Genomic DNA, 27421 nt, shown 5'->3' with positions numbered 1-27421 from the left:
GCTCTCAGCTGTGGAGTGACTGTGCCGCCTGTCGTGCTCCATGTCCCGTCACTACCGATGCTCCCAGCCGCCCCCCATCAGCGTTCCCCCCCAACCCCGCTGAGAGTTCGCATTCTCACCGGGTCTTGCCAGTCTACAGTAACGCGCTTTTAAAAATCACCAAAGTCTCTCAAGTAACACAGTTCTACTTTCTACTCTTTTTTCTGAATGACGGGCGGTCGTTTCGACTTTGACGATGGCGGCACCTACTGCGGAGGCTGGGAGGACGGCAAAGCTCACGGCCACGGTGTGTGCACCGGACCCAAGGGCCAGGGCGAATATTCGGGCTCGTGGTCCAACGGCTTCGAGGTGGTCGGAGTGTACACCTGGCCCAGCGGGAACGTGTACCAAGGCTACTGGGCGCAAGGGAAGCGGCACGGACTCGGCGTAGAAACCAAGGGCAGGTGGATATATCGGGGAGAGTGGACGCACGGGTTCAAGGGTCGCTACGGAGTACGACTGAGCCTGAACACACCAGCCAGGTACGAGGGCACCTGGAGTAACGGGCTGCAGGACGGCTATGGCGTCGAGACCTACTCTGATGGGGGTAAGTCTGTGGTATAGGAGATGATGATCCAACAAGTGAGTTCTTCCTGGATAGCATTATTATGCTTTTTTTTTTTGTAATGCAAAACAAAACAGCATTATTAATAAGCATCCTTGTGTGATGCTAATAAGCTGTTAATGTCAATTTAAAAAAAAAATAGAAGATACTAATAGTTTCAAAGTAGTCATGTTGATCATAGCGTGACCAAGCTAATCTAAGACAAACTGGAATATCATTCAGAGAATGCCGTGGACAGGTAAATGTTTTATATAAGTAATAGCACATAATGCCTGCAAATTTAAGTAATGTTATCACATCCACTCCCACCATTTTCCTGACAGTTATTACAAACACTCACATAAATGGTCTCAAAATATGCAGAAAGCAATTACATTTTAAATCACATTTGAAAATTGAAATTATTTATAAAATTTTAAAAACTGGTGAATTGCCTGCTAATATGTTTAGAGCAGAGGTGTCAAATTAATTTTTGTTATGGGCCTCATTGTAGTTAGGGTTTCCCTCAGAAGATGGTTATGACTGTGAAAGCATATAAATGTTTAATTGTCATTATATTCAAAGATTTGAAAATAATATTAATGCATACAGAATGAAAATGTTGTAGATTCATGAAAGTTGATGCATAAGATTTGCTTTTGCGGACCACATAAAATGATGTGGCGGGTCTGAGTTACTTTGACACCTGTGGTTTACTGATCTAAAGACAGGCTGAGGTTGAGGAACATGCTGAAAAGGAATCAGAGTTCAACCTGTCAAACCAGTAAACGGGCTTTCACATGTCTTTGCCTCTTTTCTACCTACAAGGTACTCAAGTCAAAACACTTCACTAATCACCCACCTACTGATAAAGCAGCATCACAAGCAACTGGGGGTTAAATACCTTGCTTAAGGACAACTCGACATGGTAACAGGGGCTGAGGCTTGAACCCACACACTCTACCACCTGAGCCATGCCAACCCCCAAGCGCCATCTTGATTCACAAATAAGCTTGTTTCTGAACACATTTTCAGACGTGCCTCAGCTTGCGAGCAATCACAGCTTGCATGTCTACTTGTTTTTTTCTTTAATTAAATCAATATGGCCCCCAAAAAGTGAAAAGTGCAAGTAATTATACTATTATTAGGATTATGTGCTGTTAGGAAGCCCTGGAAAGGGTCACGATTCCAGCGGTGTCGGGTGAGATCACGCTGGTGGCGCTCGGCGTGTGCTGCCCTGCTGTTAAAGCTGCGGTGCAGCGGGTCATGCTACAGCTCGCTGGGAGGCTTCCGGCTGGGCAAGTTGACCCGTGCTGGGGTGCCTCTATCTGTGCTGGCCACGTGTGAAGGTGACATATTTCTGGGGCTGGAACGGTTTCTATTTTCATTCATTTTTATGGAAAAATTGGTTTGTTTCGTGAATAGAGTCTCGGAATGAACAAACTTCATCAAATGCGGTTCCAGTTTATTCATTCTGACTGATCTTGTTGCTACTTAAAACATTACGCTATCCACTTTTAGAAGAAGTGAATAACATTTTAATTCTGAACATGTTGTTTAGAATTCATGGATTGAAGTAGTAATGTGACAAGATTTCCCAAATTGCTGAGTCTGGTTGGATTGGCCACTTCAACCTGAGTACAACGCACCAAGAGTTTTGAAAATCGGACAATGGCTTTTGGAGAAATTGAGTTTTTGTTTTTGTCTTGGAAACAAATGGCGTTTTTGGGGAATTCTTCTGTGTGAGATCACCTATGCAAAATCTGTCCCAAAAACACCTTCAAATTAGGGTAAAACAGTCTAACTTTATTATTTCTCAACATTTTTCTCGATGTCAATGTGTCAAAATTACTGTAATGTTTCAAATGCCGACACTTGCCCTAAAAACTCGATTTAAAGTAGCACTAAGAAACTTTTCAATCTTAATAAATATATTTTCATAACTCTTCTGATGAAACATTGACTTAAAACTAGTTGAATGGTACCTTTGCCATAGCCTCATTGGGTCTGTATCATTTTTACTGGCACGAAGCAACTTTGAGGAGAATGGGAGGAACACTGCCACACAAAAAAACTACAAATATGCTGACTGCTTTATGACATACGTCACTTCATGGCATACGTCACTTCCCCTTTTTCCCATTCATAAAACAAAAAAGAAAAAGGGAAGCATACCCGGATAAATGGACAGTCAAGGATCAACATTGGCCTGGCTTTCACTCGCTGGTGTGAGGTAACAAACGACAATGCGCTTGTCCTCATGGCAAATGTGGTCTTCCTTCAGACATAACATTACCGCTTGTGTCCTTATGGCACTGCCATAAACAACGTAAACTGAAAGTTTCTTACACTCTAAAAACAGTTACGTTAAAAATAACCGAACTATGGGTAAAAAAATTGACCGATCGTCTACTTGGGTCATTTTAACCCAACTTTGAGTCAAGAAATGGGTCTTTTAGTGTAAAACAACTCAGAAATATTGGTCAGATCCTTTACTTGGGTCAAAAAATTGGGTCATTTTGATAAAACAACCCAGTAAGTTGGGTCAAATTGATCCATAAAGTGGATTGGTCCTTTTTTTTTTTAATCCATAATTGGGTTACTTTTAACTAACTGTTTTTAGAGTGTAGTGTTGCTTTAAAGCTCCTGAATGCAGAAAATTTTATTTTTAATCACTACTGCCACCTGTGGCCAAATAATGAAACTGTATTTTCCCTCCTTCACATACACAACATGCACATGACTTCACATCCGCTGATAGACAGTAAACTTGCGCACATGGAGGATTATTTGTGAAAAGAACAGTGTGGGCAGTAGAATAGGTCATTCAGCAGTCAATTGTTTTTTCATCGATTTATTTGTTATTGACGATCTTAGAGGCATTTGAAGTGCTCATTTTGTTTTGCTTTTAATACAGGGTGACACAAAAAAAAAAAACGGTCATCACCAAAAATCTAATAACTTTTGAAATAATTAGTCAATTATTTTTATTTTTCAGATTTACCAAGATCATTTTGTGCACAAACTTTTATTAATGTTGTCTTTCTCCAACTGACAGAAGGGACAAAATGTAAATGCATGAAGAATTTTACACATACTGTAATCTTAATTGGGAAATATAATCAAGATCATGACAGTATAGCTGTTAGCATCCCTTGGTATGAGTTCAAGTTAATGATGGGAATGAATAGTTTTGTCTCTCTATATATGTGCCCTGATTGGTAGCTAGTTGAATACACGCAGAAATGCAAAATGCTTTGTAACTTTCTAATGAATTGATAGGAAGGAATTTCCACATCCATTCAGTATATAACACAGCATATCTGTTTAACTTGCAATATAGATTTCAGACACAGCCATGATAAGATAGATAGATAGATAGATAGATAGATAGATAGATAGATAGATAGATAGATAGAAAGACAGACAGACAGACAAAGATACAAAGTGCTATAATAAGTTGTCAGTTTCAACATAACTTTATTTAGAACATAAAGAAGACACGACAACTCAAAGTAAGCCACATTCTGTCTATCAGTGCACAAGAAATATTCATCATGCTACATTAGCAAGAAGCCCCCACAGAGATAAGGGGGGGGGTGTTTGAGGTGTGGTTGGGTGGGGGGCTTGATTTTAATTGGCTGTATATACAGTGGAACCTCGAAGTTTGAACGTCTCGGAACTCATACAATTCGGACTTCAACCCAAAAATCGGAGTAAAAAATGCTTCGGAGTTTGAACTCATTTTCGGAGTTTGAACACCCAAGCAAAGCAAGCTAAGCCGAACGTACCTTGAAAACGGGTAGACGAGTAAAGCCGAGCAATGCTGAATCCTCACGTTGCGGTAGTTGAGACGATGCACTGCTCATTTCCAGTCAGATCACATATACTCCCGCAGGTGCTCCATTCACAAGTGCGTTTTGATTTTTCCACGACAATTTTCTTTGCCATGGGCCCAAAGAAAGACAACAATGCCAGTGGCAGCAAAGAAAAACATGCAGTGATGCGAACCACAGTAGAATTAGGAAGGAGATTATTGCGCCATTGTAACTACCGTGACTACTTCTGTAAAAATTGGCACGAGGACCCCCCTTAGCTGTTCAACAACGTGCCTGACGTTAAACAACGCACGCAAGGACCGCTTAGTAGTCTTACAATATGCCCAATGTAAAATACACAAACTCAGCACTGAACTAAAGCTAGCATTAACATAGCATTTATCATCCACTGATGCCATCACGCCACAACAAAAAAGGTAAGGTATTGTTATTGTTTAAATACTGTACTGTACTGTAAATTAAAAAAAAAAAATCATAAATAGAAATTAAAATATGAATTTTCTGTTTTTGGAGCTTGGGAACGGATTTATTGCATTTACATTATTTCCTATGGGAAAAATTTTTTCGGAGGTTGAACAATTCGGACTTTGAACACTTCGCAGAAACGAATTATGTTCAAACTGCGAGGTACCACTGTGCTGTGTAGTTGTGATCAGCTTGCATGTTAATAATGGTAAAATAGCATTTGAAGCTTAACTTGCTACTCTATAGCAAGTTTGTCAGTTTTATTTATAGGCACTGTACTGTAGTGCTGACTGAACACAGAGTGTGGAAAACATCGCTGATGGTTGTCACCATATGTTTTGAGCTTCTTAGTTGGCTGATCTCCATTCAATAACTTGACATGGGGTATCTATTTCAGTTAAGTAAGGCTACGTTTATGATATGTTCTCAGCGTCCCCATTTGCCTAAAGAGAGACAGAGAGACAGGCAGAATGAAATTCAATATTAACCATTACAGATAAGATATGTCATGACGAGCATTGTAGAGAAAATTAAACCCATGGCTTAGGTTTAGAAGAGTTGTAGGCGGTGAATGTGGGAAACCAAGGAATTCATATGCTTCCCGTCCCTCAACGTACAGCCTTCAAATTGCCTAATACCCGATCACGTACAGTCAGTTTGAGAATCCATACTGTATGAAAGCTATGTAAAAAAGACCATTGGCATATTGGTTTTGTAAAAGTAAGTAAATCCGCTTCATGGCAATGAAATCAACTGCCCTCACAAGAATGGCATTATATCTGCAGCAAATGTTTAGGAGGGCTCTTTATACCAACTTGTGGTTACATGAAACCTGCCTTCCTAACACAGTGGCATGTGCCTCTTTTGCACTCCCTTCATTTTTAGCACTGTTAAAGATCTCTGTATAGCTGCTGCTCACATTTTACTTGGGATTCAGATTTAAGGACAACGCAGTATTCCAAAGAAATAGAAATGGGAAAAGAAATAGAATAGAATGGATAAGAAACCAACCAATTTCATTGTTAGTGTCCTCATCATACCGGGCATATAACATTTATAATGTTCATGCACGTATCATGAAATGATGTGGACACATGAATGCGATTACTGCTCGTGCTTGTGACGTGATTTACATTAATTGGTTGATTTACTGTCTGCTTAGCTGTATTGTACTGCACATATACTGTAGGACAGAGATGTGTTTACTACCGTATTTTACAGGGATGTGCGAGTGCCAATACCAGGTATCGATATCTGGCCAATACCAGCCTTATTCAAGATGTCGGGTATTCGTAAAGAAGGCCGATACCAGCTACAGATATGTATGGCAAAAAACAAACAAACATTAATTTAAGTCCCCACTGCCAGTAGCTGGTGCTACACTGCGACTCTTTGACACATCGGCGAATCCTCATTTGTTTTAGTTCTTCTCATTGTTGTTTTAATTCTTCATTTTAGTTTCATGTTATTTTTGTTCGTGAGTTTTCTATCTATCTATCTATCTATCTATCTATCTATCTATCTATCTATCTATCTAGCTATCTATCTATCCTCGAGAGATTTTAAGAACTTCTCCTAGCTCAGGAAGAAGGAGATTTTCCTCGAATTCATACTTTTAGGTGATAAAGATTAGTATTTAAAAATATTTGGTGGTAAATATTAGTAGTAGGCTAACTTTAGCTTGTCAGATAAGTGTAACACATTGAAAAAGCAGGACAAAGTGGCCTGTGTTTCATAGCACACCTTTTGTAAAAATTGAACTGAAGTACACGAGGGCGGGGAGCTCTGACTATGTTTGCTTTGGGCCCCCAAATAACTAGCTGCGGCCCTGGACTGAACCAGCTAAAGTGTGATTTGCATTGGCTCCTGCATTGATGCCGAAAGCTACTTGGAGCTGCCAGAACTGTGAATTGTGTTGCAGTAATAATGCTTCAGTTATGCAGCGACATTCTCACTCAGCATTGAGGTTCTTGACCCCTGATTGGCTATGAGCAGATTAGTGATGTAACAGTCAACAGGGCTAACACTGGACAATGTGGCCTCTGCTATTGGCGTGTTCTCAAACACATCACAACTGTCTACTACTATCTATTTTTGCTCATTTAGTAAGGTATTGTAAAGAAGCCGCCCGCGTAGGACGGAACCAAGAACAGTTCAAATGAATTAGTTTGCTTCTGCGGAGAGCATGACTGGTGTGAAAATTGTTACATGACGTAGGTGCTCGCCTTGCATTTCAATCTTTTTTGTGGCATTTTTCTTTACCACTTCGTCAACCACATGTGCCAAATAAACTTTAAAACTACATATGAGGAGAATATGAAATCCAAATACAGCTCAGGTAATTTTTTTGCGCTTTATACATTACCATACTGAGATGGTGAGGGCAGTGCACAATTGCTCACATGCACAGTTTCGAGGGAACATTGGTTGTCTGCACCTATTTTGGATTTAGGAATGAACATGTGGCTCAAAGTAAGGTATTGTTTAGAATGTGTCTTGTTACCGTAGCTACAACATAGCATTTACAAAAGTATCGTAAGGCTGTGTATGACAAGTGCATTGCTTAAAAAAATGACGAGCAGTGTGTCAAGTCGGCTGAGTACCATGCGACAGGGATCACTACTAACCGACATGTTTGAAAGCATATCTGCGGATGAACAAGATTTAAAACAGCACTGTGAAATTACTCATGCCATAGCAGAGTTCATTGGGCAATATATGATGCCCCCTCAACACAGTTACCATGGTTGGGATTACAGCTATGGTAAAGACACGGGATAAACATTACGGCATTCCATCCCACACATATTTTAGCCAGGTTGCCATACCAGAGCTACACTATACAAATTATGCAGACAAAGAGTCGCAGTAGCGCTAAATACAGGAGCGTTTTTTCACTATTTCTACGCACATGTGGTCAAGAAGGACAGCAGAACCCCTTACACCGTGCATTTGGTCAACAAAGAATTCAACCGTAAAGCTCATCATCTTCAGACTGCTTACTTCCCAGATGACCACACAGTGGAGAACATTGCAGTTGGCCTGTGCAAGAAGCTAGTGGGGCACTCCTCCCACAGTTCAAAGCCAAGAGCTATGACTCTTTGTACAGTGGGCGCCCAATCATCTGAGCAGTCCTTCAAAACAACAACAACATTGGAATCAAAAGAATTGATGGTAGCAAAAGTGCTGGAACAGATCAAAGTCTTTTCAAAGTACAAAGTACAAATCAATTCGTTTGAACCTGGCAGGATATTGACTTGTTAGTCATTCACAAGGCTCAACATCCTCTGTAGAAATTTACTACAATCCACAATTACATAATTCCAGTTGTAAAGCCACAACCTGGTTTATAGCCTACTGTAAATATTTTTCTACACTTAAGTTTGTGTGATTTGTCGCTAGGCATGGGCCGATCACTGGTTTTACAGTTTATCGTGGTTTGTTAAAAGTCAAGGTTTCAATAACCGCTAATAATGCCTGTCACCAGTAATGAGTAATTTCTCTTTTTTGAGGGGATGTTTAAGCAGGGCAAAATATGATTGGTTGCTCTCAGAGCTGAGTAAACAAGGCAGCACTTTAAAGTAAATTCACTCCAATTTCTTCTCCTTCTTGGCAAGCAGAGAGCAGTTGCACACGGAAAAAAGCGCTATATAAATAAAGATGACTTGACTTGACTGATGTGTTTTGCTGTGATTGATGTGCATTGTTCTAAAAACAAACAAACAGGTGCAAGCAGGTACTAGTTTGCCCCAAGGACAACATGAGTCGTAGTAAAGAGTGACTTATTTAATGCAGTAAAGACCTCAAATATTTAAAGAGTTGTAAAAATTACTCGTGTGACTGGCGATTGGCAAAAGCGAGGCTTACCGACTAGAGCCAGCACACTGACTAACTGTACCCGCTGGTGAGATTGCTTTGAAGTGCGTCATTCTCCGCTGTGACTGTGCCGACACCACGACGAAAAGGAATGAGAGAGGGAGAGCAGGGAAGGAAAGTGTTGAGAATCAACTAACCTGAGTTTTTCTGCTGGCGAGGCCACTTTAAAGCACGTCATTCTCGGTTGTTATTTTGCTGACACCACAAAGAAAAAGTAATGAAGGAAGAGAAGAGGGCAAAAAAAATAATTCTTTAATTTTAAACTACATGGAGAGATATCAAGTAAAAAAAATCTTCTGGGGCTAGAATGGATTTTATTTCCATTTATTTCAATGCGATGCTTGCCTATTGTTCCCTCTAAGGTGTGCGTGTGATCAATTGCGCACCTCTCATATTCTCAGCACGCGGCAAATGTATGCAGTGCATAAAAAAAATTCCAACCTGAGCTGGATTTGCAGTTTGTATTTTCATATTCTCCTCATATAAATACATTCATTTGTCACGTGGTTGACAGAGCGCGGCAACAGTGGCAAAGAATTTAGTGATTTCATCATCTCTGGTCCATAATACTGTATAATCCAGAAAATCCAGAGAATTTGGAGAAATCTCTGCATGAAAAAAAATCCAAAAACCAACTTGCAATGCACCTGATCGTTGATTCCACCGGCGGCACAGCATTAAAAACTAATTAAAAAGACCAAATGAGTAGCCAAATGAGAATTTAGATGTTCACGGTGTTGCCGTGTCTTAAGAGTATTGCGAGTTTAGGTTTCCATACTTTATCGTTATTCCCAATTTAATTCACTGTGTTTTTTTTGCGACTTTCAGTTAAGTCAAGCTGGGCCTGTTGTAGCTACTGGTACTACTGTAGCGTGTCAGCCAACACAACACAACTTGTCGACCAGCCACTCCGAACGGAACTCACAAAAATCGAGGTACATAAATGTGCATGCCACAAAATCAGGTCAGGGTATCAAACTGCGCTGTTGTATTTACTGTGTTTCTATATGCAGGGGGTCCTCTGCACCACCTCTAATGGAGTTTCATTTCTACATTAGCAGTGGAAACCCAATTTGTACGCAAGTCGTAATGAGCCACTGTCATTAACCTATGCCAGGGGTCTGCAACCTACTACTCTGGAGCCACATGTGGCTCTTTAGTCCCTCTCCTGTGGCTCCCTGTGGATCTCTGAAAAAAATCGTAGAAATTTGTATTTTTTTAAACATATTTATTTTTTATTTTTTAGATAAAATATTCTTCAAATGAATTAATGATTTAGATTTAAAAAAAAATTGTTAAATGTTCAAAAAATGTCAATCCAAATTTTAAGGTCATCAGAAAAAGACAAAAAGTAGCTGAAAAAGTTTTGAAAAGTACCTAAAAATGTTCAAAAAGGAAAAGGAAAACCAGAAAATTGCCATAAAATGAAATTGAAGAGAGAAATTAATAAATAAAAATCAAGAAAAGAAAACGTTCAAAAAGTAATCATAAAATGTCCCAAAACAAAAGAAGAAATCCAGAAAATTAATATTAAATGTCCACAATATTGCCAAAAATGTCAGAAATTTTAAAGAAAAGCATAAAATCCTAAAAATTTATGAAAAACAAAGTATGAAAAATTACCAAAAAGGAAAAAAAAATCCAAAGAGGAAGGAGGAAATGTAGAAGAAAATGAATGTTTACGTATTGGATGTTGCTGTCATATTTTTGTGTCGTGGTGCAGCTCTAATTAGCTCTTCGGTCCTCAGTACAATAGACTAACACTTCCTTCATCACAATCTTTAAATGTTTTGCAGCTCCAGACAGATTTTTTTTTAACCTTAAATGGCTCTTTTGACAGTAAAGGTTGCTGACCCCTGACCTATGCAAATGCAGGAGAAAGTCATGTGAAAAGCAATTTTTGGCCATAAATATAGAACAACAAACTGAGCGTGGTTTTTGTGCCGCTTCACAATGTATTGTTAGTTTCAATTTCTTCAAAAACTCTTACGTCAAGGCCCTTATCACCTCCTGTAATGTTTAAGAGGAAAGAGAAAGCAGGACGTTTGTCTCTGTGTGCCCTGTGATTGGCTGGCAACCAGTTCAGGGTGTACCCCGCCCGCCTATTGCCCGAAGCCAGCTGGGATAGGCTCCAGCGCCCCCCGTGATCCTTGTGAGGACAAGCGGTTAAGAAAATGGGTAATGTACGTGCTGTAATGTATGGAGTAATCAACAATGCCATTTAAACAGCCAAGCCCAGAGCAGTATGACACCTCAAAGTTTCAGCTGCAGGAGAAGAGAATTTTTTGAAAATATAGACCTGATATTCTGTTTCTGATTCAGAAGAAATGAGCTTTCCCACCACTGAAGCAGTCGTTCTCCCCTTATATTCATTTCTAATCAACAAATATGGCAACAAAATTTGTGTATATTGTCTATGATTGTATTCCACTTAAGTCATATTAACACTTTTAATATATTTCAACCATCCATCTATTTTCTTCCACTTATCCAAAGTCCGACCGCAGGGACAGCAGCTTAAACAGGGAAGCCCACACTTTGCTCTCCCCAGCCACTTTCTCCAGCTCCCCTGGGGGGATTCCGAGGCGTAATCCCCGGTGGGCTATGCCCCGAACACTTCACTAGGTGTCCAGAAGGCAGATGCCCGAGCCACCTCATCTGGCTCATCTCGATTCGACCAAGCTTCTCACCCTATCTAGCCCAGAGCAGGCACCCTACGTCAAAAACGTATTTCGACCTCTTGTGTCCGGGATCTTGTTGTTTCAGTCTCGACACACAGCTTGTCACCATAGATGAAGGTAGGAACGTAGCTCGACTGGTAAATCGAGAGCTTCACCTTTCGGCTCAGCTCCTTCTTCACCACGTCAGACCAAGAACGACGCTGCACAGATCCGTCTGTCAATCTTCCTCTCCATCCTGCCCTCACTCATGAACAAGACCCCAAGATACTTGGTGTAGGATCTCCTTCTCAACCTGGAGAGGGCACCCCGACACAGGAGGACCATGGCCTCATATTGGGAGGTGCTGATTCTCACCCCAACCACTTCGCACTCGGATGCGAACTCCTCTAGTGAGAAGTGGAAATCGCTGCTTGATAAAGCCAACAGAACCATCTACAAAAAGCAGACGTGATACGAAGATCACCAAACTGGACACCCTCAATGCTTCAGCTATATCTAGATACAGTATTCTGTCCAAAAAGGTTATACACAGAACCTGTGCCATCCTTGGCAGAGTCAAACCCTCACTGAAAATAAATCGACATTGTGGACCAAACTCTGACACCGGTTATATAGGGACCGAGCAGATCGTACTGCTGGAGCACCCCACCACAGAACTCCTTGAGGGACATAGTCTAACGCCTTCTCCAAGTCCACAAAGAAATTGTAGACTGGTAGGGCAAAACATCCATGTACCTTTGGGGACCCTGCTGAGGGTGCAGACCTCGTACGCTGTTCCTCACTTAATTCTTCACACCTTACTCTTCTTCTGATTTTTCTGCTCTAATTTCTGCATTTATTCAAACCCGGTTCCAACTTTCAACTGTTCAGCTCTTTCCAGGTCATTGTGCAGCATTCCATGACATTCAATATCATTGCAAATCATTCCACAGTTTTTCATTCAGCCTCACAGCCTTCACACGCAATTTCTACAGAAATTGCATTAATCAGTTATGTATGTGGTATACACTGTAGAGCAGGCATATCCGAAGTCCAGCCTTGGGGCCAAATGCGGCCCGTGTTGAGATTTCCACAATCAGTACTGTTGACCACAATAGAAAATATACACATTAAAAAAGCTGTTTTATATTTCACCAGAAATGGGTTCGGGGGCATTCGGAAACACGCTCCGAGCACACTCTGCCTTTCCAAACACACCACTCTAACAGTCGTGTTGGGCGTCAAGTGAATTTCCGAACGCACCTCAAGCTGCATGATTCTTGTTGTGTGTAAAAGCACCTTTGGCGAATGTGCTTCTATTCAACCGGCAAGTAGACAAGCTCGTTTACCTGCCGGTTGAGTAGAAGTACCTGTGGCAAACTCTGGGAAGCATTTTCACATTGTGGATCTGGATTTCCCATCTCTGGTGTTTTGTTTTTTCTATTGGCTCCTACATTTGACGTCTAGTGCAGTTTTCCATATGTCTGAATGCAAAACAACAGTACTGTACTCCAGAGGGAATATTTGTCTCAGGAACTAATGTGTCAAGATTGAAGTTCCCTGCTAATTAAGCACTAAAAGCGCCTTGATATGCTTGATTTGACTGTGGTCAAGTGTAATGTCAGCCAAATGTAGAAATGACAGGAAGGACAAACCTACTCAAATTAAACTGGTAGCAGCACTAAACATCCTAAGAGAAGTCATCCGCACAAGGGATTATCTCAGAAATTGGATGCAGCTTGAGTCTTTTCTGTTCATAATGTGATTCTGCTTATTGTTACATACAATGTCCCAAAGTTGTTACACCTAGAATGGGGCATATCTATATCTTCTTTTGTTCAAGCAAGATGAAATTTTCGTTGGCCTGGCAACTGGCTGGGAACCAGCTCAGAGTGCATTTGAATTGGCTCCAGTTCACCCTGAAGTAGTGATGGGAATTATTTTCACAAAAATAAGTCCTTGTTAATGTAGAACCCTGCATAACATTGAGTACAATACATTGATGGTTTGTTGAATTTTCATCATTTGCCAAATTTTAAGATTCTAAGCTGCGTAGACGCCTTTATCTCGTAGTGTATTTTTTTAGCTCTTTCGTCAAGTCAGTCGGTAAGGCTTCTTCCATATAGCAAGATAGTTGCACTGAGATATCTTTGGCAAGCCAACAGACTTCCAAGTGTCTCGAGTTACTTCCATCTTTTAAAATAGCTCATTCTCACATTCTCCAGCTAACTCATCGGGGCCAAGACCCAAGCCCGAGGCCAAAGCTCTCATAACCAGACCATGAAGCTAACTATTTTATCACCACAGTATATTCTCGAGATGGTTAGAATGTCATCTGCTTGCGAGTTGAAGAAACTCCTCTTTTGCTCATTGCACTGCGGGAAAGCTATTGTTGTCTTTTTTTCAAAGATTACGTAACCTGATTTTATGTCTCAGGAAAATGATTCAAGCTTTTTTGTAGCTAAGGTACTGTACTTAATTTTTCACATCTACAATCCACAGTTAAATGTATTCTATGCAGTTAGTCTATCTCTGATAAGCAATGGGCAGCAACGATGTCAAGTCTGGGGAATGAATCCAGATCTTGTGTCAGCACCTTGGTCAATGAACCTTACACATGTTTTAGTTGTAGGAAATTGGAGTACTTGGGAGAAAACTCTACACCTGTTCTTTCTGTGAGCAGTGCTAACCACTCTTACTTGGGCTGGCGATGGTTAAAAATAACCGTTTCAATTACTTTTGGTGGATATTGAAATCCCAACTCATATTCATTGATTTCAAAACTACTAAAACTCAACTTTAAATATAACTTGAAATAAAATCCAGAAACTAAATTAGTAACAAGAAATATAACAATATAATAAAACAACGGCGATTTAAAAAATATTCATCCATCCATCCATTTTCTTAACCGCTTATTCCTCACTAGGGTCGCGGGGGGTGCTGGAGCCTATCCCAGCTGGCTTTGGGCAGTAGGCGGGGTACACCTTGAACTGGTTGCCAGCCAATCACAGCAATTAAAAAATAAAAAAATAAAAATACTAATAATACCTGCTGTGCGCGCTCGGCCGTGAGCTGTGATTGGTCATTACTGGAGCCCTTAAGCACTGTGATGTCATTTTCAGTCTAAGTGGCAAAATGGTTGCCCCTGAGAAGGATACAAATGGGTGGATTTTGCTGCTTAAATCACAAAGGTAATATTAATCAGAATACCGTGTTTAGTGGGGCATGCAACATATTATTGTGAAGAAATTTTTTGACTTGACTACCCCTTTAATAATGTATTACAAATTACAATTTCATTTTGAGAACTGCGACACTCCTTTCAGTACAACATCATTGCATCTGGGGCTGAACCGCTTGTTGCTGTCGCTGTGCAACAGGAGTGTTGTGTGTGAGAAAACATGTGCATCCAGTCAATACTTTGCGTATGTACCTGTCACTCGTGTCACTGTCAGCATTACATTTTGTATGTGGTGGAAAAATTATATTAGATATATTTTCCATATGCACTTTTGTTGCTGCACGTATTCTACACCAAAAAAAAACATGCATTTTAGGCAGTGTTGGGCAGTAACGGCTTTACAAGTAGCAGCTAGCCTTTCAGTATTGAACCTACTTTTGTGATCACGTAATGCAGCAGTGTCTACGGAAGCTACATTTTTACATGTGGCGCTTAACCTTAAATGCATCTCTTATGTTTGACATGATGTACCATTTGACCCTAGATGTTGGATAAAATTATGTCGGTGAACTATTTGAAAACATAACGTAACAAATCCATGTTATCTATTGAGTCTTCACAGAAGTTTCCTTGTTTATTTTGTAATCTCATAAGAAAGCTACAGTCAACACACAAAAGATCCAATACAAATCGGATGTTTTGTTTATTGGATTTTTTATTTTTTTTACTATTAAATGTGATAGACTCTAAGAGAGAGAGAGAGAGAGATTGGCGTTGTCAATTTAAGTAATTAAGTTGATTTACTGAAACAAAAAATAATTAACAATACAAAAGACCGATGACCACCTCTTCAACTGTAACACATTATTTGTTTAGTACACACTGTTCAGTAATGTTTATAATAATACATTGCTGTCACTGAATTAGTCCAAGACATTGTTATTGTATTCTTTCCGTGGCTCCACCCAACTGTAGTTTAGCTTCTTGTGCCATTTTTGTGTGTGTTACATTTCTCTTTTGAGTAGCTTCAGTAGAGTAGCAGAGCTCCATTTAATGTAGAATAACTGGTAAACTAGGGCTGGACGATATGGACCAAAAGTCATATCCCGATATATGTTGGCTTAATATCAATATACAATATATATCCCGATATATAGTCCGCCACACCACCCGCAAGCAAGATTTCAGTCAAAGCCAAATATGACATGTCACTAGCTTTCTTGAAACCAGTTATTTCAGTGAACAGTGGCAAAATCGAATGAATACATTATAATAAAATTTTAATATCAATTTTACATAACAATAGCAGTACCCTTTTTAAATTTAAGCTCTGCAAGGTGCACACTGCAGAAATATATCTTAGATAAATATAGCCTATAAAATATAGTAGGCTAATCTTTTTTTCTGAGATCTACTCACAAGAAAAATGCAATAAACATTTTTATTTTATTTGGTAGCTATAAATGGTTTGCTGAAATCAAATTACAAAATTTCTTCCCCTTTCTGACAAATCCACAGGTGCAATTACGGATCGTTATGAAAAGAACAAAATATGACAAACCCTAACTTGTGGACGGTTCACAACTGGGGCTTCTGCAGCATGCAGCTTCACACACTTTATACTGACATTTGTGGTACTGTTTTAGACAGTGAAAATGATTTGTAGTGCTTCCACGTTCCACACCTCGCTAGAACTTGTCTATCGTACTCGTCGCTAACTCTAGCTCCTCGTTGTCGGGCTGCTCGCTAGCTCACTCGCCATCATTAGCCAGGCCTGCTCACACCCTCCCTACTACAGATTGCAATTCTTCCGTCGTGCTCTGCGCAGCCATTGTTGACAACAAATGACAAGTGTGAAATGGGTTGACCGCCGCTTACCTTCCACTGCTTTGGTCATCGCTGAGTCCCGTGACAGTCCTGCAGCTTGTCTACCTCTGCTTTGCTCGCTCTAGCTTTTGCTAGCTTCTCCCATTCACCGTTCTTGCTAGCCACTCTTGCTCGCCGCTCACACTAGCTCCTGCTTGCCAGGTAGGCGTGGGACTCTTTGAATGTCTCACGATTCGATTCAATTCCGATTTATGGGTGTGCATTTCGAGTCAATTTTTGATTAAGAACGATTTTTGATTCAAAATTATTTGATTGACAATGATTTTTGATTCAATCTATAGATGTGCAAGGAATTGTAGTGATCTACTCCAGTCTGACTCGCTAATGCTACTTAGCGCGCTACTCGCGGCACTTTTATCACTCAAAAGAACGGCTCCACGCTGCAAAAAAACAACTTTTATTCGAATAACTTGATGGTGACTTTTTCCTTCTACTCTCTAATGTGGCTACAACTTAACAGTGTATTAGACCGCGTGGAACCACACTGCCCCTAAGTGGCCCAATCGGGTACAACATGAACAGCGCTCCAAATAAAGGCACACACAGACAAAGGCAAGACAGTATACAATAATTGAAATAAAATCAATTTTGGGACATTTAAAATTGATTCTGAATCGTACTAAATGAGAATCGCGATTCTTATGGGAATCGATTTTTTGGGCACACCCCTATTGCCAGGTTGCTTGCTCACCCGCTCACTCCAAATAATAATTGGTAGTAATCGATGGTAAGCTTGCAAATGTGGTCTCTCTGAGTGCAGGTGCTTCAAAATTGTTGCTTTCTTTTAGTTTACCACTAGGTGGCACTAAATTCTACAAAGTACACATTGTACCTTCAAAGAAAATATTCGGCCTGAGTGTTGCATATTTCTATAACCTACTGTTGTTTTCATGGTTCCACTGTACCTCACCTAAGCTCACTGCAAATTATTTTTATTGATACTTTTATTACATCGTATTACTTTTTTTGAGAACACTGCAAAAGTGCAGATTATCATGGATTTCACATGTAGTCACTGTTTCTCTTTAACGTCTTAAACTGCTTTTCTGTCTCTGTTGTTGCTGCAGGGACATACCAGGGTCAGTGGACTGGCGGCATGCGGCACGGGTATGGTGTTCGTCAGAGTGTCCCATATGGTATGGCATCGGTCATCCGCTCACCGCTTCGAACCTCACTGGCTTCCCTGCGCAGCGAACAGAGTAACGGCACAGTTTTACGAGACAGTCTGTCTGATAGCCCTGCTGGCACACGTGGTGGCTTTGTGCTCAACTTCCATTCAGATGGTGAAGGTACTGAGAAAAAGAAGGGTCTCTTTCGTCGTGGCTCTCTTTTCGGCAGCCTGCAACGATTGCGCAAATCAGATTCGCGCTCTTCCATCTCCAGTAAGCGCAGCTCGGCACGTAGTGAAACCACCATGAGTCGTATCAGTTCAAGTGATGCCAATTCCACCATCAGCTTTGGAGACGGAGACCCAGCTGATGACTACTTGACTCTAGAGGACAATGTAGATGCCACCACTACTGAGTCCTACATGGGCGAGTGGAAGAATGACAAACGCAACGGCTTTGGCGTCTCGGAGCGTTCCAATGGAATGAAGTATGAAGGAGAATGGTTAAACAATAAGCGCCATGGCTACGGCTGTACTGTCTTTCCGAACGGCATCAAAGAAGAAGGGAAGTATAAAAATAACGTATTGGCCCGAGGTATCAGAAAGCAGTTATTCCCACTGAAGAACACCAAGACCAAACAGAAGGTGGATCGCGCCATTGAAGGAGCAGTGAGAGCCGCTGCCATTGCCAGAACCAAAGTAGAGATTGCCACTTCCAGGTAATCACAACCCCTGGTCACTCTCCTACGTGAATAACGCGACTCCACTGTAACTATATATGCGAGTTATTGCGTCATTTACACATGCTGCCAATTACTCTCACTTGTTAAGCAAAATTTATTGATCGCTATATTGCGTTACACACGAAGAATGGATGGCAGGATCTATATTTTAGATTCAAAATTTTAGAACAACGTGCGTTTTGCTTTACCTGAATTTAAAACATTTTTTTTTGTGAACAGACTTAACATCAAAAGATACATATTGTGCATTTTTTCCGCAATTGAATAATAATAAGAATGATAAGAATAATAGTGCAAGCTAAATAAAATGAGTAATTCCAAAAATCAAATAATGTTCATAAAAAAAAAGGGATTTAAAAAATAAAATAAACTAAAAGAAGTAAAAGAAAATAAAAGTTAAATAAGAACTACATGATTAAGAAACGAGATAAGAAAACCTCAACTATTAAAAGCCAATCTATAAAAGTGGGTCTTAAGAAGTGACTTAAAAGAGGGAACGGAATTTGTACGTCTCAGATCCAGAAGCAGGTTGTTCCAAAGTCGAGGCGTTCTGACTGAAAAAGCTCTATCACATTTATTTATAAGCCTTGACGTTGGGACAACCAGGAGAATTTCACTGACTATTTGATCTGAGACTGCGGGCTGGCTCATACAGTAATTATAAGTTTGGATAAATAGATTGGGGCCAGCCCCATACGAGTTTTTAAGGTAATCAGTAAAATCTTAAAATCAATTCTAAAACGCAGAGGGAGCAAGTGCAGTGATGCTAAAATGGGAGTAATATATTGCTTCCTAGTGGGTTCCATGATATTACTACCCTGTGTTACAATTTATTAAAAATGATATTTTCTTTGATTTTACATTTGAGTTGAGTTGATAGTCAATGCAAATAAGTCAGCATAATTGTCACTTCACATCAGATGTTAAGAATATAATTTGAATGAGTTTGAACAAACCTCCCAATAATAACAGTATTATTATTATTTTTAAATGCACTGTTCAAAAATCTTATACACAACTGAATTTCAAATAATTTTGTGTTGTACTGTAAAAAAAAAGAGCGAAAAAATAACCATTTGTTGAATTTGCAGCATTATAGGGTACGTTAACTAAAATTAAAATTTTAATTACATTGCAACATAGAATCCCTTAATTGATAGCAGCTTCGCCATATTTCTATTGATTGGAGATCAGTTTTTGCTTGAAAAGTGTAGAACCATCAAAACGTTTTTATTTTCATCACCTGGCCAAATGAACTTAAGAAAAAGCAACCTAATTACTACAAAGTACAAACCTTAGAAATAGGCACTTGGTTGGGTATAGTAACAATGAGCCAGTATAATTAAGCCATTTTGGTATCAAATGCTGCCCTTAATATAGAACAGTCAGCTAAATAAACAATCAAATACTCAAATAAATGGAAACTGCTGTTGACCTGATTATCTCAACCTGTTTTTGTTTTTGTTTTGTTTTTTTGGGGGGGAAGGGGCAACAACTTTTATGATACATGCGGCACCAGTCAAGAGTGCACTATTGCAATAAAAGGATGTATCTACAAACTTGTGACTGGTGCTGTTTATATACTGCAGTACATGATCCAACGAAGGCTGGCAGGTTGGTTACAATGTTGCTGCCCGCGGTCATGCACTCCTAATTTTCGTTATTATTGCATTTGCAAAATTGCAATAATAAGTGACAGCTCCGTCCTCATGTCCTTTTTCTTGCCATTACTAAACTATGGACTTTTGCAGGACATCCCACACTCGGGCCAAAGCAGAGGCAGCAGATCAGGCTGCACATTCAGCTAGCCAAGACGCAGATATTGCAAGAACCGTGGCCAGAGAACTCTCACCAAGTTTCCATCAGCCAGGTAACTATGACATTGGAACAACACTTTTATTGTCACTTAAGGTGGTGGTCTCCAGAATTTTGCATCGTAGAATGTTACCACAACAATTCGGTGGTGCTTTGTATGTTTTGGTGGGTTATGTTTGTTTGTGCACTTAACCACGCCTACCAAAAGACTAGGGCTGGGTATCTTTGTGAACCCGGCGATACGATATCTACTTGGATACACAGGTCACGATACCATACGTAACTCGATATGATTCAATACAATTTTACACAATTTGATACAGTACAGTAATATACAGTATGGCGTTACTGCTCCTTAGAACACAAACATCCATATACTCAACAAAGTTAAAATGTGCATATATCTTCAATTCATTGAAGGAAAAAAAAGCATAAAATGTGCTTAGAGATTTAAACATCATCTGAACAATAAATGGAGAGGCACGACGGTGCTCCAAAAATCTTGCTGGCCATTCTCATTAACGCAAAGCTGCCAACCTACTGAAATTATCTTCCAGAACAATTTGTTTAAATTTCCATATTTTTAACCTTTTGTCAAGAACATTATCGTGGGATCACGTTACCGCAGTATATTTTCTATTTCATTCAATGGCAATGACTGTATACTAACCTTTAATTGTGGAAATTAATATTAATGCTTCAAAGCATAAATCAATCCCAAAAATAAACTCTCTTCATTTTCATGTTGTCAAGCACCAAAAAAAAAAAAAGATTAAAAATATCACTCACAATTAGCTACACTTCACATACAGTCATTCATGTGTTTATTATTCTATGATAAATAACGTTGTCGTTAGCACAGACAGTGTCTTTCTGCACATTATTGGACGTAATAACATGCAGATGAAGCTTCACTTATGTTAACTTTTTGGAGTGTTTTGGTTTGGGTTGCTGTGAACGCAGCTCTCGTCTCAATCAGGTAAAATCCAGACGAAGGGAACCGGGTGTTGCATTGCTTATTCAACTCAGGCTTTATTCGCATTTCAACAGCAAATAATTTGCTTGGTGACATTTTGGTCGCGGAAGAAAAAGTTTGATCGCTGTAAACAAGCGTTCACCCGCTACACACACAAACGTAATACGTAACACTTACTATTAAAAAAGAATCGAGAAGCAGTAGATTAACCCCAAGTCCGTGAATAGCAAAACTGAAATCTGTTGGAAAGCTGTCATGTGTTATAATTTCGTTTTGGGAACTGTCTTGCAGGCCCAGACTATATACGGCAGAAATACAATGAACCAGTGGAGGTGAAGGAGGTCCCCGAGGAGAGTAAAATGGAGAAAACGCCGTCAAGTAGCCCGCATTTCTACCGCAAAGGCACGACACCAACACATTCTCCGTCTCAGAGCCCCACTCCCTCACCAACTCCCATGAAGAAGACGGTCTTCAGCAGTAAACCATCCGCCACTGTCAGTCCCCCAAAGCCTCCTGGGAAAGTAAACAAAAGCCCAACAGCTGAGACTTTAACTGAAGGTAAGATCTGTTTGATTGTTGTTGTTTGATTGTCGTCGTGATGAGTCGTTGCAAGTAAATATTTACTACGTGCTTGCATTTATTCATTTGGAAAGCATTTTTTTTCTTTCATTTTGATGTGGGCGGTACAAGCAAGAAAAGAATGGAATTGTCCTCATGTTGACAACATTCTTATTATTTCCTTCATGGTGGAATGGATTTGCCCTGATAGTGAGTAAAGATTTTGAAAATGAGGAACAATTAAGGCACACTCATAAGTGAGTACACCCCTCACATTTTTGTAAATATTTTATTGCCTTGTAAGCAGTGTGCTGTAACCACAAAACTGAGCAGACCTCTCAAAGCCAAATTATCCAAATTATACCCAAATTGCCAATATTTTGAGAGGCCACCTTTATTTTCCAGCACTGGCAATGGAGTTCACCAGAGCTTCACAGGTTGCCTCTGGAATCCAGTTACAGGGGGTTGCCAATCTTGTTATCGCCTGGACAATATTTATGTAGAGCAGGGGTGGACAAACTCGGTCCTCGAGGGCCGGAGTCTTGCAGGTTTTGGATGTTTCCCTGCTCCAACGCACCTGATTCCAATGAACAGGATCGTTATCAGGCTTATGAGAGCTTGTTGATGAGCTTCAGGTGTGTTGGAGAAGGGAAGCATCAAAAAGCTGTAGGATTCCGGCCAACGAAGACTGAGTTTACCCACCTCTGATGTAGAGCAACAATTTGTTTTTCATCGCCTCAGAGTTCTTTGCCACATTCCGGTGACCCTTATTAGAGCATATTAAAGTGGTGACGCAAAATTAAAAATTGTAAAATGGCTCATTGGGCACATTTGGGACGTTTTCACTTCTGTTGCTAAAAGGGAAAGAAGAAACAAGATTCACAAAACTTGTATAAAATTGAAAAAAAAGAAGAAAAAAATGTATAAAAACTTTGTTTCTTTACTTGAGTAGTTTTTTTCAGTACTTTGTACTTTCCTGAGTATTTATTTTTTAGACTACTTTTTAACTCCTATCTTTCAAACTGACGTAGGAGGAACATACGGTAAATATACTTTTTACTTTTACTTATGAAGTACATTTCAGAGCCTGTACTTTTGTATTTTACTTGAGTAATTTTTTGAGTGAGTACTTTTACTTTTACCAAAGTTGTTTTTACGCAAGTAATTGTACTTTTACCCAAGTAGAGAATGTCAGTACTTTTCCCATCTTTGGCCATAATTATGTGGGTTTTGAAATGCAATGCAATGTCTTTATTTATTGTTTGACATATACAGGTAACACATCTGACATTTTCATGTTTTTTTTATTTTTATGATCCAGGCATTACAAAGGCAGCAACGAAAGTCTCTCTGGGACAGGAAGTGAGGCAGCAGGCAGAATCTTCATCCGTGAAACCAGCCATGCCAAATAGTGGTTACCCTAACAATGGACAAATCCACTCCCAATATCATGGTTACTACGTCAAGGATGTCAAGATGCAGCCACCTGAAGAACCAGTTGAAGATGATTTTCACCCATCAAGCCTTGCGTGCTTGCCAACCCCCGCCAAGCAAGTTTGGGCACCAGCACCAAAAGCCTCACCCGTGCCCAGTCCTTCTCCAGTCCCACCAAAAGAGAACACCAAAGCTCCGGAGTCTTCCAAGACAAAAACGATGGAATCAATCAAACCAAAAAGTTTTGCAGAAACCAAGAAAGCAAGTGTGGAAATTAGCCCTGACATTGTTGAGGAGGAGTCGGTAAGTGTTAACATAGGATATTGGAAGTACAAAAGGAAGTTTGAAATGATCGACTTCAAAGTGTTAGTGGAAAAGGCATAAAACGTTTTACAAAAACAAATCCAGTGCTTTGATAATTAGGGGAAAGATAACCAATTCATAAAAGCCATGTTTTGTTTGATTTAACTCTCCACAAGTGCGTGGGAATGGGATGTACAATATCAACCATTCCTGCGTTTCAAACTTGGAACAGTTGTTGTTTGACTTTTGGCTTAGTCCCTGTCAGTCAGGGGTCACCACAGCACGAGTGGGAAAAAAAAATGCTGAGAGACTTGCACCAATTTTCACCATGCACTGAAGTGATCCATATGCATGCAGTTCAGCATTGCAAATGAAAATCTGTCCTCAATTGCCTTACCTGGATAAATCAAGGTTAAATACAGTTAAATAAAGATATTACATGATATTGCCATCAAATCAAATTTTGAATTTTTCCACAGGGTCCCAACTCGATCTTGGTGGCTCTGGTGATGCTATTAAATGTGGGTCTAGCCATTATTTTTGTCCATTTCCTGACTTGATCAAATCTAACCTGGGGTAAGTAACAACAACATACACATTTTTTTTCATCCTGAAATTTCTGAAATTGGATAGGTGAACTCAATTTTAGTATTACCATAACAATGGAACTTCCAAAGTCAAACTGTTTCGAGATTCTGCGATGTATGAAATTTGTTTTACTATAATGTCAATTAGGGGTGTTAGAAAAAATCGATTCGGCAATTTATCGCGATATTACAGCGCGCAATTCTCGAATTGATTCAATATGCGGCCGAATCGATTTTTAAACATAAATTTTTTATGGGAATATTCAACAAAACGTCTTACTGAGGGTTAGGATTTACACATCACGCATCGAAGAATGTTATATTAATGGAACATTAAGCTTTAATATTTTATTTCAGTGCTGTTCAAACATGAAACAGACTGAAACCTGAATTTTCTGATAAATATATTATCATACAAATCTTACAGTGTACATGTACAAGTTTACTGATTAGTATTTTCTATATTTGAGTTTTAAAAATCGCAATAGTCAATTTATAGATTCGTATCGGGATTAATCGGTATCGAATCATAATCGAATCGCCAGGTACGAGGCAATTCACACCCCTAATGTCCATCCATCGGGTGGCAGGGGCAGAAGCCTTAACAGGAAAGCCCAGATTTCCCTCTCCCCAGCCACTTCATCCAGCTCTTTCTAGGGGATCCCAGGCCATCTTGGTCCTCTCCAGCTTGTCCTGGGTTTTCCTGGAGCCTCTTTCCAGCGGGACGTGCCCTGGAAATTTAAGCAGCGCGGCATCCTGGAGGAATCCGAACCAAATGACCTAATGTGGGTCCTCTCGATGCAGAGCAACACTGGCTCTATTCTGAGCCATGGACAAGCTTCTCATCCTGCTGTTATCTTCCCTTTGGAGAAAACTCATTTTGGCTACTTAGAATCAGAATTGAATGTATTGTCATTGCACATGCATAAAATCTGGCACATACTGTGTAGCACAATACAACAATCTCTAGACTTTAACATGTAGGGGACAGGGAGTGATGAATGGGAGGTGGAGTGGGGACTTGTAGGCACTTATATCTGTGATCTTGTTCTTTCGGTCACCACCCGTACGTAGCTCATGGGAACACAGATCCACCAGTAAATGGATAGCTGTACCTTTCCACTCGCAAATCAAGATGCACTGTCCCCGATATCCACGCGACGTTGCAGAGGCACGTCAACCAGGACAGCCCCACAACATCCAGAGCCTTTAGGAACTCCAGGGGGATCCCATCCGGCCCGGGGGCTTTACCACTACACTGAGGAGCTTTTTTATCCATCTCAGCGACTTAAACACCAGCGATAGGAGAGTTCGCTTCAGTCTCCAGATTCTGTTTCCTCATAGGAAGCTGTGTCAATGAAATTGAAGCCATCTTCCAAGTATCTTCCCACCAACCCCAAAATGTCATTTGGCTATACATATGGCTGTTTTCATAAAAATGGATGTAAAGTCATGTAAAATATCGGAATATGTATCACCATGTATTGGGAGACGTGTATTGCGATATGCATCATATTGTGACCCCTGTGTCATGATATGCATTGTATTGCGATGCTGTTGATAATAACCAGCCCTACTGATTAGTTTACTTTCGACTATTCTATATTATCCCTTCTGTTCATTGATGCGTCAGTCTGAAACATCTGAGATTTGTAACTCACATTTGTAGGAGGCCTGATGGCGTTTGAAGATATCCGATTGCATGTGTTTCTTTTTCTCTTCGTGCTGCTTTGAGACACATCCCAAATTAATATGTGCTCTGTATCTCTTCTTCACTTGACGGCTCAAACTTGGAATGGTGTCACTTGTATTTGCGGACGAAATCGAGACTTAGATGAAGACCGTTTTAAAGTCTGATGACATGTTGACGTGAATGCTGACTGCTTGTTTGACCTTTTTTTTTCCCAGGATTTTTTTGTATGACTTTAGGAACATCTAACTGTTGATCTTTTTTCTTTTGACATCAATATTTGGACAGTGTTCAGACTGACCAGCCATGTCTGGTGATTGTCCAATCAGGCAACTGATACCCCAAGCCAGATATACACTCGCAGGCAGGCAGTCAGTGTCGAGGCTTTTCAGAATGTGTAAACCGCGCACGGTCGTGTTGCAAGGACAAAGTTAGTCAGATGCTTAAGGCACAATCTCCTTGCTGAACATGTGTTAAAAATGATTGCAAATAAAACATACTAAATAAATCACATTGGAACTCTTATAGAGGACATTTTTGTTTTATTTCTGAATATTTTAGTATCTAACATTTACGTTCTGTCGTGCACATGAAGAGCAAGCAGCATACATCCAATTCCAGTCAGTGACCATGACAAAACTGCATTTATACTTTTTATATATTTCAAAAGAGATCTCCAATTCTGTACTTTGAAAGTCATTTGCTTGGACACGGACTTTCACAGTCTTATATTCTTCTGCTGTTTCTTCACTGTGGCAATTTATCGCAGTGGTATTCAAAACATGCCAGGAACTTTGAAAGAATTCCTCACAGGGCATTAAGGTATCACTTGCAGAGCTGCCAGTTAAATTTGCATTGTCCAAAAAGCTCAACTGTGACACTGGTGATCCTGGTTTACTTTTACTGCCCTTCACTAGAAGATGATAAGTTTGTTTTTGTTTTTTGTTTCAATTAGGTTAGTGGTCACATTAATGGTGGGAAAAGTTTTGAAATGATTTATATTGGTTTCAAAAAAACAACTTTTATTTGTGAATTATTTTGGGCTGCATTAACCTGTACACATATCCATTACAATTGTTATTTAATAATAAACCAATCTAAAAATACATCATTATTCCAGTAGTGTTAATGTATGACTTCCACCATTAATCTCCAGCTTTTCCCATCTTTCAGATTTATCCAAATTTGTCACCCCAGACGATTACTCTCCACCAGCCAGGGGCCTTTTAAAATGGTTTCCAATCAGAATGGCAGACATGGGCAAAATGGAGGACTGAAAATAGATGAGTGAGGAAGGGAAGAAGAAAGTGGCGCAAGACGAACGCAAGCAGTGGGCGAGAGAAAGAGGAAACCGCCGCCACCACCACCACCGTCCCCGGATGGACTCAACGGCTGCCTCTGGTGCTGGGCACAACCTGATTGGGCTGGGGGTGATTTGCGATTCCACTTGGAGCGCAGTGAAAGTTGAAGCAAGTGGTCACCGGTCGGAAATAGGAAGGAAGAAAATAACAACACCTGAGACTCAACATTAGTGTCTCGATCAAGTTTCAAAACTACAGCGCACATGGACAAGTTGATTATGAATGCGAATGAGCGTGCAGACTTTGCCGTCTTTTTTAAATGGCTTGTGTTTGAGCTCCATTTGCACCCAGCAACTCTTGAAATTTGGAAGTGCTTCAATGCTGCAATAAAGTTTGTGCCTCGTCCATCGTA

The 27421-nt window shown here is 40.0% G+C and overlaps 1 protein-coding gene across 3 annotated transcripts; it reads left to right on the top strand.

Moving 5' to 3' along the window:
* On the top strand, nt 1-27421 carry LOC144044452 (junctophilin-1-like). 3 transcript variants are annotated; one of them, XM_077558873.1, is made up of 7 exons: nt 1-586; nt 17562-18321; nt 20097-20215; nt 21428-21694; nt 23016-23431; nt 23911-24007; nt 26882-27421. In XM_077558873.1, the coding sequence occupies exons 1-6, from the start codon at nt 208-210 to the stop codon at nt 23989-23991; spliced, it is 2022 nt and encodes a 673-aa protein (XP_077414999.1). In that variant the 5' UTR covers nt 1-207; the 3' UTR covers nt 23992-24007; nt 26882-27421. The 3 variants fall into 3 exon arrangements, with proteins under 3 accessions (XP_077414999.1, XP_077415000.1, XP_077415001.1); XM_077558874.1 differs by lacking the exon at nt 26882-27421 and adding an exon at nt 24676-26866; XM_077558875.1 differs by lacking the exons at nt 20097-20215; nt 21428-21694; nt 23016-23431; nt 23911-24007; nt 26882-27421 and adding an exon at nt 9592-9698 and having other exon boundaries at nt 17562-18065.

The sequence above is a fragment of the Vanacampus margaritifer genome, chromosome 2 (assembly GCF_051991255.1).
Source record: "Vanacampus margaritifer isolate UIUO_Vmar chromosome 2, RoL_Vmar_1.0, whole genome shotgun sequence".
NCBI classification, from domain to species: domain Eukaryota; kingdom Metazoa; phylum Chordata; class Actinopteri; order Syngnathiformes; family Syngnathidae; genus Vanacampus; species Vanacampus margaritifer.
This window is presented reverse-complemented; position numbering and strand designations above follow the sequence as displayed.